We start from the raw sequence: 15,194 nt of genomic DNA, 5'->3' as shown, positions 1-15,194 counted from the left end.
CAGGGAAGGCTTCTTGGAAGAGGTGGTACTCACCTAATTGAATCTCATATTTGTAAAGTGACCTTGGCAGCCATCCAAGCCAAACTGTAACTGCCCAAGAGTTCTATCTCTATATCATCCTGTAAGTGACTGCTCATAGCCTCCAAAGATGGGGAACTTATCTCCTCCAGAGGCAGACCCTTCTACTCTGGTATGATCTGACTACCCAGTTAGGGATTTCAAGGAACAGAGGCATAACTTACACTTACAGGGAACTTCCTGACATGATGTGTTGATGTCCAATAAACTGTCATCTCCTTTGTTCATGGACACCATGTCCCTCTCACTGCAGCCTAAACTGCACTCCCCTCACCACTGGTAGACTGTGCTATTGACTGACAGGGCAGAAATGTTTCCTCCTTGGCTATAGGTTCTGGGCTTTCCTCGTGCTCCCAAGACTCTGGACTCCTTGTTGCTACCATTAGTCAGTCAATTAGCAAACTTTTGGGAAGCACTTATGTGTGAGGCACTATGCTAATCAGTGGGGACACAGGCAAGCAGCCCTGCACTCAATGAGCTCATAGTCTAATGGGGGAGTCAACAATGGAAATAACTGGGCACACACCAGATAAATCCGCAGTAGATGGGAGGTAAACTGAAAGAGGGGAAGGCGTTAGCATGGGGCAGGGCAGGAAAGGTCCCCTGGGCTTGGTGGGATTTGAGCTGAGTCTTTAAGGAAGCCATAAGGTGGAGGTGAGAGGGAAGAATATTCTAGGCTTGGGCCACAGTCCATGCAAAGGTATGGAGGTAGGATATGACTATTGTATCTAATGAACTGTGAGTAGTTCAGTGTAGGTGGGTTATAGAGTGCATGGAGGGTAATGAAGCATCAGGATGTGGGAAAGGTAAGGAAGGGCCAGATTATGAAGGGTGTTAAATTCTAAACTGAGCAGGGCTTCCAATTTGATCTTAGAGGGAATAGGGAGCCACTGGAGATGACTGAGTAGGAAGGTGACATAGACCTATGTCTTAGGAAAATGACCTTGGGGGCAGCTAGGTGGCACAGTGGATAGAGCTCCGGCCCTGGAGTCAGAAGGACCTGAGTGCAAATCCAGCCTCAGACACTTGACACTTAACTAGCTGTGTGACCCTGGGCAAGTCATTTAACCCCAATTGCCACACACACACACACACACACACACACACACACACACACAGGAGGCATCTGGTTGATGTGAGATGAAGAGGAAAGGAAGTAGGGGGAGCTCTCAGTGGGTGGCCTCAGATGCTCAGTGACACAGTGTGAGCCAAGGTTCTCATCTGAGAGGGGCTAGGCAGGGAGAACCTCACATGATCTGAGGAGGGATGGAAAGGTTTGGAACAATCACTGTGAAGAATGGGCTAGCGAATCGATCAGGGAGGTGGGAAAGGATTGCTGGCAGCAGCTGGGGTTACGCCACATGAATCTGTCGTGGTTTTCCAACCACAAATCTGAAGGACTCAGTGAAACGTGCTCTCCACCTCTGGGTAGAGAGCTGGTGGTCAGACTGAAGCAGACTTTCTTTTCCTTTTTCTTCTCTGGATACGGTGAATGTAAGAAGGGGTTTGACTGACTATGTATATTTATAACAGATTTTGATTTTCTTTCTCAGTGGTGGGGAGGGGGAAGTGGGAAGGAGAGAACATGTAAGTGAAAATAGCATAAAATTGAATTTAAAAAATTGTGGTGGGTCTTTCACAGAACAGTTTTACAGTTTCCTCTAGATGTGTTCAATAGCATTAATAATAACAATAATAACTAGAATTTATATGGAGATTTTGAGGTTTGCCCAGCCCTTTACATCCATTATCTCATTTTATTCTCACAAAAGCCCTGAGAGGTAGGTGTTATTGTCATCCCATTTTACAAATGAGGATACTGAGGTTAAGTGACTTGCCCAGGGTCACACAGCTAGTATGTCTGAGGCCAAATTTGCACTCAGGTCTTCCTGACTGTTCCCACTGAGGGCACCGTGGTGCCCCCTCGCTTCCTGAGAATTGGCCGATGGGAAGAGTCATTGACAGTTGGCGTTTGTCAGGACGTCGTCGTCCACCATCTTCCCTCCTCGCCTCTCGTATTTAACCAGCTGTCAGGTGTTGTCCCTTCTTCTTCCTTAATGTCGCTGGCATCAGCCCCATTTGCTCTCCTCAGCACAACCCCTTAGCTTGGGTCCTTACAGATTCTCATCCAGCCTATTGCAGTAACCTCCCAGTTGGTTACCCCGGCATTAGCCTCTCCCTGCTCCAGTGCGGCCTCCCCTCAGCCACCAAAGGGATCTTCCTGAAGGGTGCATCTGACCAAGAAGATTCTTTTAGGTTGAACTCCCCACGCCACTCACATTTGCAATACAGCCTTTCTTTCTAGCCATTTCTGTCCCCCTCCCCCTCACAGTGTTCCCTGGACGTAGTGCCTGCCTGCTGCTGCTGCTGTATTCACATGCTGGGAATGCCCTCCCCCTTCACTTGCTAAAATGTCGAGCACAGAAGGCCTACTAAGATTCTGTAGGACTGAGTTGGGATCCAGAAGGACTTTGGCAGACTGGAGCCCCAAACCTAATGAAATAAAGGGCAAGAAAAATGCATATTTTGATCAAAAAGTGTAAGATAGATAAGGGAGGTGTGGCCAGATAGCAGCTTATTAAAAAGATCTGAAGGTTTGAGTGGAGTCCAAGCCCAACACGGGCCCCAGTGTGAAGTGGCCGCCGATGAGCTCTCGGGTGGCAGCGAGACTAGAAAGGGGCCAGAGCCCCAACCTCTGCACTATGGAAGACTGTGTTCAGGTCGGACCTTCTCATGCAGCAAGAATGCCAATGAGCCAGAGAGCCCTCAGAGCTTCAGAGGCAAAGGGAGGGGGAAGGGCCTTGAGATTAGGTCCCCTGAGCATCAGTTGAAGGGTCTGAGCATATCGAGCCTGGATCAGAAAGGAAGGCTCAGGGGTGGGGTGGGGGTGGGCATGAGAGCTGCATTCAAGCGTCTGAAAGGCTGTCCCATGTGAATGCTATTGGGAATCTATGATTTTAAAAAATCATTGGATCTTCTTGCCCCCATGCCCAGCCCAGATCTTGCCCCCAGGCCAGGGTCCTGCCTCCCAAGATTCTGAGAAGACTGGAAGGTTCTCTCCCAGAGCCACTAGGCTTGTCTAATGGGTGGAGCGGCTGCTCCTTGCTCCCTCCTCCAAAACCTATTAAAGTCTTTGGCTTCTGGCCTTCAGACCCATGCCTTTCTCCCCTCTGAGCTGGGGATTCCTCAAGAGCCCCAGCCTGGGAGGTGTGAATATTGGAGATGGTGCCGCACAAGTAGAGGCAGAGCCCAACACGACCCAGAATGTGGAAGGTTTATTATTGAATCCCTAAGGAACAGGTAAGTCATAAGAGCCCAAGGAGGTTGCCTGCATCTGTCTCCCCTCCCCCCATGCCTCAGTTTCTTCTCTTGTCAGATGAGGAGATAAATCCCCTCTCTACCTTTATGCCTTCCGGCATGCTACTCCTTACCCTTGACTCCACCCTTGTCTGCATGGAGTTAGGACCAAGGAGTCAGAAATAGGGAGGCAGCACTGCTACCCACCACTTGAGGAAAGAAACATTTGCTGAAGAGGAAAAGCCCCTTCCCCCACCAGAATCTGGGAGGGAGCAAGCTAGCATCTTACTGAGCATGTCTAGTCCTATGGGATTCCTTCTGGAACAATGAATGGCAAGGCTGCTAAGGACCTTGGATAGCACCAGGGAGTGTGAGCAGTCTCACTTTGGCAAGGTGAGTAAGTCTGGGGCTGGAGGTCCATGGCCACTCTTATCGTCTTTAAGTACTTGCAGCTCTCCTGTTAGGTAGCCAACAAGCATTTATTAAGTGCCTTCAACATTCCAGGCAATGTACTAATCACTGGGGATACAAAGAGAGACAAAAGACAGTCCCTGCTCTCAAGGAGCCTGCAGTCTCTAGCTATTAGCTTAGGGGCCCCTAGTCTCTCTTTGGGACAAGAACCTGGAGCCTCATTGTATCCACTAGACCCTCTCCACAAGGTGCTTAGCCAGTCAGGGAAGGACCCCAGGACTCTCAAGCCTTCCCTTCCTACTGACCTCTGACCTATGGAGGGCTCAGGAAGAATCTGGGGCTGCTGGAGAGACTGTTGCAGAGCAAGGAGGCAAAGAAGGCAAAGTTTCCTGGGCTTAGGAAAGAGTCTCTTTCCATGCTGGGCTCTGATTCAGATTCAGTGTCCTCCCTCCATCCCCCTCCAGCATGGTGAGGACTCCTCCCAAGATTCTGAGAAGAAAGCTGGAGGGTTCTCTCCTGGAGGCATGAGGCTTGTCTAACGGGTGACGACATCAGAGTGGGAGGGCAGGCAGGCAGACGTGCAGCTGCAGGCATCCACATGTGTGTACATGCGCTGTATCTCCCTGCCATCAGGACACTTCATCTTCACCTCTTCCTGGTGCGTCTGAGTCTCCTGGCAGCAGGTACATTTCCTCTGAATCTCATTAGCCTCCAGAGAATACCTGGCGAATGGAGCCCCTCTTAGAACCACCCAGTGCAGTGCTTCCCCAGTACCCATGGAGCCTGAGAGCATAGCGGGGCTTGTGAGACCCATGGAGTCCAACCCCCTCACTTGGGATGGGGGGAAGGGCTAGCCCAAAGCCCCCCAGCCAGACTGGGCAGGGCCAGGAGTGCCGGATGCTTAGAAGTGGCATCAAGGTCAACCCAGGCCTGGCTTCTCTATCAAAGACCTGCCTGGTGCTCACCCAGTCTCTGCCCCAAATGGGAAAGACCCTGGACTTCTCAGAAGAAGGCATAGCTACAAATAAGCGGGAGAAAGCTTTGGTGTGGGCAGCTTCCTCCAGGACAATGTTAATTATGGTCCCCTAGGATCTCTAGACTTTTTCTTCCCATCCATGGGGTTTTCCTCATTGGTTCTGGGTGCTTCATTTCCCATTCATCCTGTATTCCCAACTTTTCCATGAACATAGAGCTTGCCTGAAATTCCCTCCTGACCTCTCTCTCTGCTGACTGTCAGAACTCTATATTCTGCTGGGTTCACCTCTGCTGAGCCTACACAGGATTTCTTCCTCCATACTCACCCAGCTCTTCCTCTTGGAGCCTCTCCCAGGGCGCCCACCATCCCTAGTCATGGGCTATCTTGGCTTTACCCCTGGTCAGACTGGAAGTGCTTGAGGGCGAGAGCTGCTGTGTCTATATGAGGCCTTCTGTGAGAGCACCATCAGGGCACACTTACCATGCCTGGTGCTGAAAGTGGGCAGACCTTGATGCCACCTTCTGAGTGACCCTGGCAGCTGGGTATGACCTGCTCAGCCTTTCCTCTCACTGACCCTGAGCCAATCTTGATTTGCTCGGGCGGGTGGGGTATCAGCCTGATGTCCCTGACCTGGCAGTGGTTATGGTGGGCACAGAAAATTTCTGGGTCCTCACAAGAACCCTGAAGAACTGTTGGGGGCCTGTTTATATGTGGGATCTCTGCCTCATGAGTGATGCCCACCTAGTTCTGACCCTCTGTTAGGGCTGCACCTGGATGTTCTCTGGGGGAGCAGCAAAAAGGGTCCCATCTCCCTTTTTGAGCCTCACTTCTTACACAGTAGTGCCTGACTGCCCCCTCCAGGCGTGAACACTTTGGTGGGACCCTGATTCTGAGAAGCTTGCTCGTGTTCAAGAGCCAGTGTCTACCAAGGACTTAGTAGGTCTCCCCTTCCTAGGATAATGCCTACCTTTAACTACAGCCTTTGGCAGAAGAGTCACAATGATGATGGTAGTAATAATGACCACACACAGCATTTATCTAGCACCAGAATGTTGCCTCATTCAATCTGTTCTAATGGCAGGTGCTTGAGTCACTGTGGCTGCAGGGCACTGGGATGGAGGGAAGCCTTTTGGGGTAGCCCCTTAATTCACATTGTGCAGGAGGGTTCCCCTTTCACCTGTGGCTAGAGCTGCCCCATGAGGAGTGAGGCTCTTGCCCAGTGCAGACCCTTGCTGAGACCCAGACATTTCCAGGCAGAATTACCTCTCTGGGGAGGGTTTTGGATGGTTTGGCCAGGAATTGGGGGCAGTTGGGCACTGAAGGAGGAAGTGGATGGGTGGGAAAGAGACATAGTGGGGCCGGCTTCTCACTCACATGGACATGGAGTTGCAGGACCCTGCACAGAAGGTGAGATTGACGGCTGTCTCTGACACACAGCCCTCATACTGGAGAAGCGTTTCATTGGACTGAACCCGACAATCTTCTAGAAAGAGGAAGAGGGAAATTCTGCCCTGGTACAAAGCCCCTTCCCTTGTCTCCGGGGCCCCCTTTTCCCCAGGTCTGCCATCCCATCCCTCCATCTACCAGCAGGGGCCGGGGCTGGGTTGGGAGTGGGGGCTGGGGGGTGAGGAGGTCATGGTTTTCTGGAGCTGGTCATAAGTGAATGAGCACAGCCGCCTGCGCAGATAGATCTGGGGCTGGGAACATGGGGGATACCTCAGTGACCAAAGAGGCCACAGGAGATGGAAGGGGCAGGGGCTGTTTGTGGCATCCAGGAGCCCAAGGGGACCTTCGTGACAAGGGCCAGCCCAGACATTTGACTCCCTGTGTCTGCTGAGGGCGGTGGGTGTGGGAAGGGCACAGGCTACCCGACATCCTCACAGATGCCCCTCCTTGACTTACCCTCAATCTCCTCGCATTCATAGCAGCAGCCGGCTTTCCTGAGGACTCCCTGCAGGCAAAGCATGGGCAGTGGAAGGCGTTAGGGCTGAGTTAAGCAGAGTGGGGCCGGCTGGGTGCATTAAAAGCAAAGCAGCCAATGTGGAGGACGGGTTTGCAGGATGCCAGAGTTAGCAGGCAGAGGAGCACCAAGAGGTCTGTGTGCGAGCCTCAGGTCTGAATGAGAGCCTGTGTTGTACCCTAGGCTTCCAATGTGTGTCATGAGCCTGGGGGGCGGGAAGCGGATACCTTGCACACCGGCATGTCTGGGCACTCGGTTGGTCTCCGAGACACGATGGTCTGCTTGTCCACTTTCTCACAGCGGTATTCTGTACAGTTGTCTGCACTGGTGTCGACCCAGGTCTCATTGAACTGAAATGCCAGCGAGAAGGTAGCCAGATGCCCAGGTCTGCCAGCCTCTGCGCAGAGCTTAAGCACCTGCTCCTGAGATGCTCTGGGACCTGGGGGAGCTTACCGAGGCTGGCCCCGAAAGTTAGTGTCCACATGCCTGCTAGGTTCCCAAGGTGCCCCCTGCCCCCCTTAAAGCCTAGGAGTTAATGGGCATGGGGCAAGGATCCTGCCTGGCCCTGGCTCTGATCTACTCAGTCAAGCCCTCCAGGGTCTCTTACCTTAATCCGCTTTCCATCTGGAGTGATGCAGGTTGCTGGCACACATTGCCCACAGCACTGCCCTGGTAGGACCTTGTACTCCTGGTCCTATAGTAAGAGGAAGAGAAGAAAGGGAGTGAGTGTTCCTGGCTGCCTTTTCTCTCCTTCCCCATGACTGCTCTTCGAGGCAAGACCTTCCCCGCCTCTCCCCTGCCTGGACCATGGCCGGTGTCTCCAGTCATTGCCCCCCTCCCATCTCTTGCCCGCCAACCCAACTCCCCCACTGCCTACGCGAGATGTGGAAGGGATCTCTCTGATCATGTTCCCACTCCTCTCCTCAGGCTTTCAGCATCGACACCATCGACAGCAAAAAGCTCAAACTCTTGGTCTGGCCTTCGAGGTCCCCCATCTCACGTCCCTTCTCACTGCCCCCTAGCCCTAGGCTCCTTGCAGCTCCGTACTTTTGTTCAGGGAGCCTCTCCCAGCCCAAGTCCAACCCTCTTCCCTTGGCAACCCAGCCCCCATGGGGCTCTCTGTTCACTCAGATCCTGGGGCACACCATCTTTACAGCCTGGCACCCCAGGTTCCTGCTGGGCCATCCACATTTCCTCCTGAGTCCCCTCTGTAGACTGTGAATGCCCTGAAGAAAGGGACTGAGCTTTACAGAGTCATCAGACCTGGAAGAGAGCTCAGAGAGCCTCAGGCCATGACTCCTTTTACAGCTGAGGAAACTGAGGCTCAGAGGGGAAGGGATTTGGGGGTTGTCAGTAACAGGAGTGGGGCTCAATCCCATGTTCCCTAACTCCCAATACAATGTCCTGTGCATGCACCCCTTCTCACTCTCAAGGAGGAGGCAGTAAAATAGCAAAGAATTGGATGGTGTCAGCTCAAGAATGTTGACAGCTGACCCAAGAATACCTGCCTCCTGAGAGCTGTTGGGCACCGGGCCCCAGCAGGGGACACAGAGACATACCTGGGCACCTGAGGTGCCCTGGCTGCCCCAAGCTTAGGGTCCTCAGGGAGACACGAACTGGGAAAAACCAAGTTAAGGCTCTGGCTGCCCCAAACTTGGGGTCCTCGAGGAGACAGGGCACATTCCATGGACTGGAAAAGGCCAAGAGAAGGGTCATTGGCCAAACAGGACAGGGGCTGGACTCTCACCGGGGCACAGGCAATGGAGCATTGCTCAGCCTCACACCACACCATGCTGTTGGTGTCCGGGTTCACCTCGACGCGACAGGTACAGGTGTGGCAGGGCTGCTCTGATGGCACTGTTGACCCAATCTGGGAGAAAGAGGGGACAAAGTCAAGGGAATGAGGAACATCCAGCCTTTCCTGCCCCTCCCTACCCCCCAGGGTCCCTGTCCAGGGGAAGGGAGGGATCAAGACCCAGCAGGGCAAAACTGTTGGAAGCGACCAGCATTTCCAGCCCAGAGAAAAGCAAGCTTAAGGTGGCAAGCGGTGGGAAGCTTCCCAAACTCCTGAGTAGACCTGCCTGGGATGGCAGCAGCCCCTGGGAGGTGCACCTGGCCATGCGTGCACACTCAACTCATACACAAATGTGCACAAACATGTACAACCACGCAGACTAGTGCATGTGCATATATAATCACAGACATGTACATGCACTCACATGCAAATGTATACACTTATAAAAGCACGAACTTTGTACAATCACACACATACACATAATTGCACATATACACACTCACACCCAAATGTGCACACCTATAAATGCACAGACTCATGTGCAATCACACATTGGTACTTGCACACAACCACACACATTCATGCAGGGGCTGTCATCCTCAGCAGAACAGTTGAATGAGAGGAGAGGACCTTCATTCTCTTGGTCTAGGGGCATGGTTCTCTAATAGAGAATGTTCCAGTGCATTTAAAGTGCAGTTAATGAACATTGAACCTCTTTCTATGGATGCAACTATTGGGTAAGGTAACTGCACATGTGGGGACCTTTTCCCAAAGAGCCCCTGGAACCTTCTTTTTTCATTGACATCTCTGACTCTCTCTGTCTCTCTCTGTATCTCTCTGTCTCTGTCTCTGTCTCTGTCTCTCTCTGTCTCTCTGTCTCTCTGTCTCTCTCTCTCCTTCCCTCTCTGCTCCTACCTTTCCTTCTTCCCTTGCTCACTTTCTCTTTCTTCATTCCTCTTTCTGCCCTTCTCTCTGTCCCAGTCTCTGTCTCTGGGTTTTTCCCCCATGCCTAGAATGCACTTCCTCTTCCTCTCTGCCTTCTGGCTTCCTTTAAATCCCAACTAAAACCCTACTTTCTACAGGAAGTCTTTGCCAACCTCCTTCATGTCAGTGCTTTCCTCTTGGCACTATTTCCTATTTATCCTGTATAGAGCATGCTCTGTGTAGACTTATTTGCATATCATCTGCCTCCCCGGTTAGATCGTAACCTCTTTGCCGACAGGGATTGTCCCTTTTGCATCTCTTCCCAGGCCCCCCTGGCCCATAGTGGGGGGTTAGTGATGTTTATCTATTGTGTCTATCTCTCCTACTGTTGGTCCCTTAATGATGTGCCTGTCCACAGAGGATGGCCTCCTGACGAGCTTCTGCCCTGGGTGTTGTTGGGGGGATGTCTCTCCCACTAAAAATGGGGATCTCTGAGGAATATGGCACTATTGTGGTCCAAGCCCTGGAGACCCCGATGGGAAGGACTCACTCACCCCATAGGTGGTCCCATTTTGCTCACACATTCTCTCTTCTGAAAGGCACAAGAACATTAAAGGTGAAAATGTGAAGGGGAGCTTAGAACATGTTTTAAAGACCCCTCAATGATGCCCATTCAGCTGGGACAGGGAAGGGTGGTGAAGGATTGGGGTCCCCCCAACAGAAGTGGCACAATATTCTGGACAGGACAGCCCAGAGCCAGGACCCTAAGGGGCCCCAAAGCTCAGTACTCACTGCACCCAAAGACAGGACAGCAGCTGTCTGTAGGCAGGATGCTAAACACCTCTTCTTGTGGCTTACAGCTCGGTCGATCTTGAGGGCAGCTGGACTGGTTGCAGACTGAGGAGGTGGGAGAATGTGCCACAGGTGAAGGGAGAGCCCAGGAATTCTGGGAAGTTAGCCCCTTGCTCTCAGGGAATCTCTGCACACTTTACTCTAGCCCAGCTCTCTGTGCAGATATCAGTACCTCCCTTTTCCCGACCTGACTCTTAAAAGGGAACGCCAACATCAGAGAAAGGGCTGCATTTGTGTGGAGCTACCTCCACGGCTCCTCTCTCCCTGTGAAGTGGGCAGGAGAGTTGTTTTCATGGTAGATTTACAGGTGGAAAAACTGAAACAGAGGGATTAAATGACTTTCCCAGGGTCACAAGCCGGTAAATAGGTCAGGACTCGCCTAGAAAAGCGCTTTAAGATTGACAATAGGGTCACTGCACAACAGCCCTGAGAGAAATGTAGCATAACTCATATTATCTCAGTTTTCAGAGGAGGAAACAGACAACCTCAGGAGGGAAGTGATTTAACGAGGGTCACGCAACTGGCAAGAGGCGGAACTGGGATTGGAACCCAGGTCTCCAGGTTCCAGACTGAGCTAATTGGAGAGCCACGCCCCCCCCCCCCCATTCGCAGTGCTCAGACTCTTAGAGCTCTCCCATGGAGAACAGTCTGCCATTCCTGGGGAAGGAAGCCCAGAATTTCCTGAGGCTTCCCTAATCATCAAATGAGCACTTGACTTCCTGGCTCATTCTTTCTTACCTTCGACCTCTCTGGGACCAGGACAGAGAGCTGCTCATGCTCAAAGGACCAAGATTTCCTCTTCCCTAACTCTTATCACCCTTGGCCATCCCAATAATTCCAACCCTTTCCCCTCCCTTCTCCTCCTTCCCCAACTCCCCATTCCAGCACTCTTGAGTGTCTCCTCTCCAGCCCTTATTTCTCTTACGAGCTCCAGGTCCACATCACCCCCAGCTGCCCGGAGGGCAGCAACAACCCCTCAGACATGCCAGGGTCTAATCTGTCCTCCTTCCTTTGTCTGGGCTGCCACCCTTCTCCATGCTCCCCCACCCCAGGCTCAGAACCCAGGAATCATCTTTAATCCTTCCCTCTTCCCTCCACAATTCTGTATATTCTTCCCTCACCATGCCCCTATCTTCTCTTCGTCATCTCCACAGCTATATTTCAGGTCAAGTTCTCACCCCCTCTCCCTGTAGCTGCTTTCCTCAATGGTCACCTGGTCACCCTGGCTCTGGTCCATCTACTCACCTGCCAAAGGGTTTGACCATGACATGGCCCCTGCTCAGAAATCTTCAAAGCCTGTCCCCTCCTCTACCATGCCTAGAATGCTTTCCCCACTCGCTTCAGCCTGAGAAGCTCCTAGTTCCTTTGAAGGTCCAGTTCAGGGGCCTCTCCCGGCCTCTCCAGACCTCTCCTTCCCCATCTTGTAGTGTTCCTGCACTTTCTTATCTATGATGTGTTGGAACTTTCTCAAAGAATGGGAGCTTCCCACAGGCAGGGCTGTCCCCCCCTTGGGATTTGTGCCCCAATTGCTGAGCATGGGGCCGGCAACACAATTTACACTTAATAAATGCTCCTCAGTTGATTGTCTGTAGAGGAAAGTTCAAACTCCTCAGCCTGGTACTCTAAGCCTTCCATAATCTGGCCCCACCTTAACCAAACTTGTCTATTCATTGTCTCTGGAATTCTACTTGAGCTTTGGCACATGCCTATCTTTGCTTCTGCTGTTCCCTGAAATTCTGAGCTGAGCCTCCCACCCCCATTGTTTGCTTTTTAATGATGGCCTCAGAGCCATAGCTCAGCAATCATTTATTAAGCACCTGCTGTGGGCTAGACCCTGGACTCAGTGCCAGGCACACAAAGACAAGAAGCAAATAATTTCTGCCCTCAAGGAACATGTCTACATTCGTCTGGAAAGCCGCAGTTACCTTCTCTGCAAAATAGAGATGTTAGGGATATGAATCCTAGGACTTAGAGCCCATCTAGTCCAGCCCCCTGATTTTGTGGGGGAGGGAACTGAGGCCCAGGGAGATGAAGGGACTTGCCTCAGGTCACAGACAGACAGCAGGCACCAGAGTTGGGGCTTGAAGGACCTGGCCTCACCTGACCTCAGCACCATCACCCATGGAACAGCACTATCTCTTTCCCATGGTTGTTGGAAGGATTCAGACAAATGTGAGCTGCCGCTTTTATAAATGGCTTCCCCTCCTTGGACTTCTTGGACTTCTTGGAAGCCTAATGCTGTGCCCCTACCATGCTGCTGACCACACCGTCTCTCCCTGGATCCCCCAGATCATCAGCTCTAAGAAGGTTGGGCTGCCCCCCACCCCTTTCCTCTCCCCCATAACACTGAGCCTGTGGATCAGCCATGATGTGGGGCTCTGGAATATGTCCAGCTGGACCCATCCTCTTGTCCTGGGGCTTCTGCAGAGAGCTTCATTCTGATCCTATCCTGCTCCCCTGCAGGACCCAGAATGGGATGGCTGGGCTTACCACAGCGTGCCTCCATGCAGCACGGATCCTCTGTCTGGGGCTCGTAGACAATGACAAAGCCCTCCTTTTGGCACTTGGGGGCTGTTGTGGACTCCAGGCACTGAACAGGTCTACACTGTACTGTGAGTGAGTTGTTGTCACAGATGCAGTCTTGGCAATTACTAGTCCATTGCTCTCCAGGCTGGGAAGAACACATGAAGACCAGATATTGGCTTGTTTAGGGGCTGGCTCCAAGAGCCTGAGGCAGGGCTCATTCCAGGGCTTGTGCCCAGTGCCTGCCCATGGACCTTCAGGGGGAAGTCAAGGAGAAACTTCTTCCAGGGACCTTGGACCTCCCCACTCCAGGGGCTATGCTGGCCCCCTGGCTTTGGCCAAGTGCCTGGGAGACCCTCTCCTGCCGCACTCAGCATCTGCCAGACTTTTGTCTTATGCAGATATTCCCTCCTGCACTCTGAGCCCTCTCAGCTCATTTATTTTCCCATCACCTCCACTGTCAGATGGCATGAGCTCACTTCAGTGGCAAGTGGAACATGGAACACACAGTGAGGAAGGAAAATGCTCAGAGAAATTACTTCTGGATTATCTGTACTGTTGCCCTACATCTCGTTCTATCCCCATGAGTGGAGGTATTGATATGAAAGATATCATATCAGCCTTGTTAAGGCTGAGGTCTGTAGAGAGAGAAGAGAAGTGAGCCCAGAACAGACCCCTTCTGAAATCCCAACATGGCGGAAATGGGAATAGCACAAGCTAGCCAAAGAAACAGAGAAGAAACAGGTAGAGAGGAAAGTGGAGATCCAGAAGACCGAGATCCCTCAGAAGTCATCGGAGGAAAGAAAATGTGGGGGACTAGTGGTCAGTAACTTCAAAAAGGAGCAGAGAGGTAAAGAAAGATGAAGACAGAGGAAAGGCTGGTTGATTGAGTATTTATTTATTTTTTAATTGATTAATTAATTAGTTTGTTTTTAGGCAATTGAGGTTAAGTGACTTGCCCAGGGTCACACAGCTAGTAAGTGTCAAGTGTTTGGTCTGAGGCCAGATTTGAACTCAGGTCCTCCTGACTTCAGGGCTGGTACTCCATCCACTGTGCCACCTAGCAGCCCCTAGTTGATTGAGTATTAAAGTGACCACTGGTAACCTTAGAGGGAGCAAGTTCAGCCTAGAAGTAGGGGTTCAAAAAGTGATAGATGTAACATGCAGAATGATACACGGCAATGTGGATCTTTTTAAACTGTATGTTTGTTGTGAAAGTTTTCTTTTCTTTTTTTATTGTACAATGAGGGAGACGAAGCAGAGTGGGAGGAAATAAAGACATGCTTGCTAATTTAATGTGAAAAAAAAAAGAAGTAGGGGGTCAAAAGCAGACTGCAAGTTGAGGAAAGTAGGTGGTGAGAAAATCGAGTCCAACAAGAATCTAACCACCCACCTGCTTTTCCATCTATCTGTCCACTGGCTTAGTAATCACACTCATGGGCAGCTTTAAGGTTTGCCAACCCCTTCACTGTTACCTCTTTTTGACCTTCACCATAACCCTGTGAGGTAGCTGCTATTATTTTTTCTGTTATACAGATGAGGAAACTGAGGCCAAGAGGCATTAAGTGCCTTGCCCAGGGTCATGCAGCTAGTATATGTTTGAGACCAGATTTGAACTTGGCTCTTCCTGACTTCAAGTCTATGCCCTATGCAACATTGCTTCTTATATAACAATCCATCCATCCATCCATCTACCTGTTTTCTGTCTTATATACATCTATACATCTATCTAACTACATATGCATTGATTTCTCCATTCGTGCTATCCATCCATCTGCTTGATTTTCCTATCTATGCATCTGTCCATCCATATTGCTATCCATCTAACCATTCATTTATCCATCCACAGATTTAGAATTAGAATGTACACTCCTGGAGGTGAGGGACTATTGTTTTCTCATATTTTTTATCTCTGGGTGCTTAGTACTTACAACGGAGTAGGGAGCCATTCATTCACTGTATCCGTTTAGCTATCCATTTGCCTATTTTGTCCATCTATTATCTATCTTGGGATAGCTAGGTGGTGCCACAGTGGATAGAGTGCTGGGCCTGGAGTCAGGAAGACTCATCTTCATGAGTTCAAATCTGGCCATAGACACTTACTAACTGTGTGACCCTGGGCAAGTCACTTAATTGCTCTCTGCCTCAGTTTCATCATCTATAAAATGAACTGGAGAAGGAATTGATAAATCACTCCTGTATCTTTGCCAAGAAAATCCCAAATTGGGTCATGAAGAATTGGACACAACTGAAAAATGATTCAACTAAAACACTCATCTATCTGTCCAATGATTGTTCCACCTATTTGCCCTTTCATCCATCCATCCATCCATCCATCCATCCATCCATCCATCCATCCATCCATCCATCCATCCATC

At 50.9% G+C, this 15,194-nt stretch overlaps 1 protein-coding gene across 1 annotated transcript in view; it reads right to left on the bottom strand.

Annotated features, from left to right (window-relative positions):
* Window positions 1-3,351: 3,351 nt before the first annotated feature.
* The window catches only part of LOC114041608 (mucin-5B-like), a 13,092-nt gene continuing 1,249 nt past the window's right edge, over window positions 3,352-15,194 (bottom strand). Inside the window, exons 3-11 of the mRNA XM_027860133.1 lie at window positions 12,784-12,964; window positions 10,234-10,338; window positions 9,996-10,033; window positions 8,470-8,592; window positions 7,330-7,416; window positions 6,950-7,072; window positions 6,665-6,713; window positions 6,137-6,245; window positions 3,352-4,508 (exon numbers count right to left, since the gene is read on the bottom strand). Coding sequence (XP_027715934.1) covers window positions 4,322-4,508; window positions 6,137-6,245; window positions 6,665-6,713; window positions 6,950-7,072; window positions 7,330-7,416; window positions 8,470-8,592; window positions 9,996-10,033; window positions 10,234-10,338; window positions 12,784-12,964 — 1,002 coding nt within the window. The 3' untranslated portion in view covers window positions 3,352-4,321. The remainder of the gene's footprint in view (window positions 4,509-6,136; window positions 6,246-6,664; window positions 6,714-6,949; window positions 7,073-7,329; window positions 7,417-8,469; window positions 8,593-9,995; window positions 10,034-10,233; window positions 10,339-12,783; window positions 12,965-15,194) is intronic.

Source organism: Vombatus ursinus, unplaced genomic scaffold (genome assembly GCF_900497805.2).
Source record: "Vombatus ursinus unplaced genomic scaffold, bare-nosed wombat genome assembly UNPS02014176.1, whole genome shotgun sequence".
In the NCBI taxonomy this organism is placed as follows: domain Eukaryota; kingdom Metazoa; phylum Chordata; class Mammalia; order Diprotodontia; family Vombatidae; genus Vombatus; species Vombatus ursinus.
Note: the sequence above shows the minus strand (reverse complement) of the source record. Positions and strands in the feature narration are given on the sequence as shown.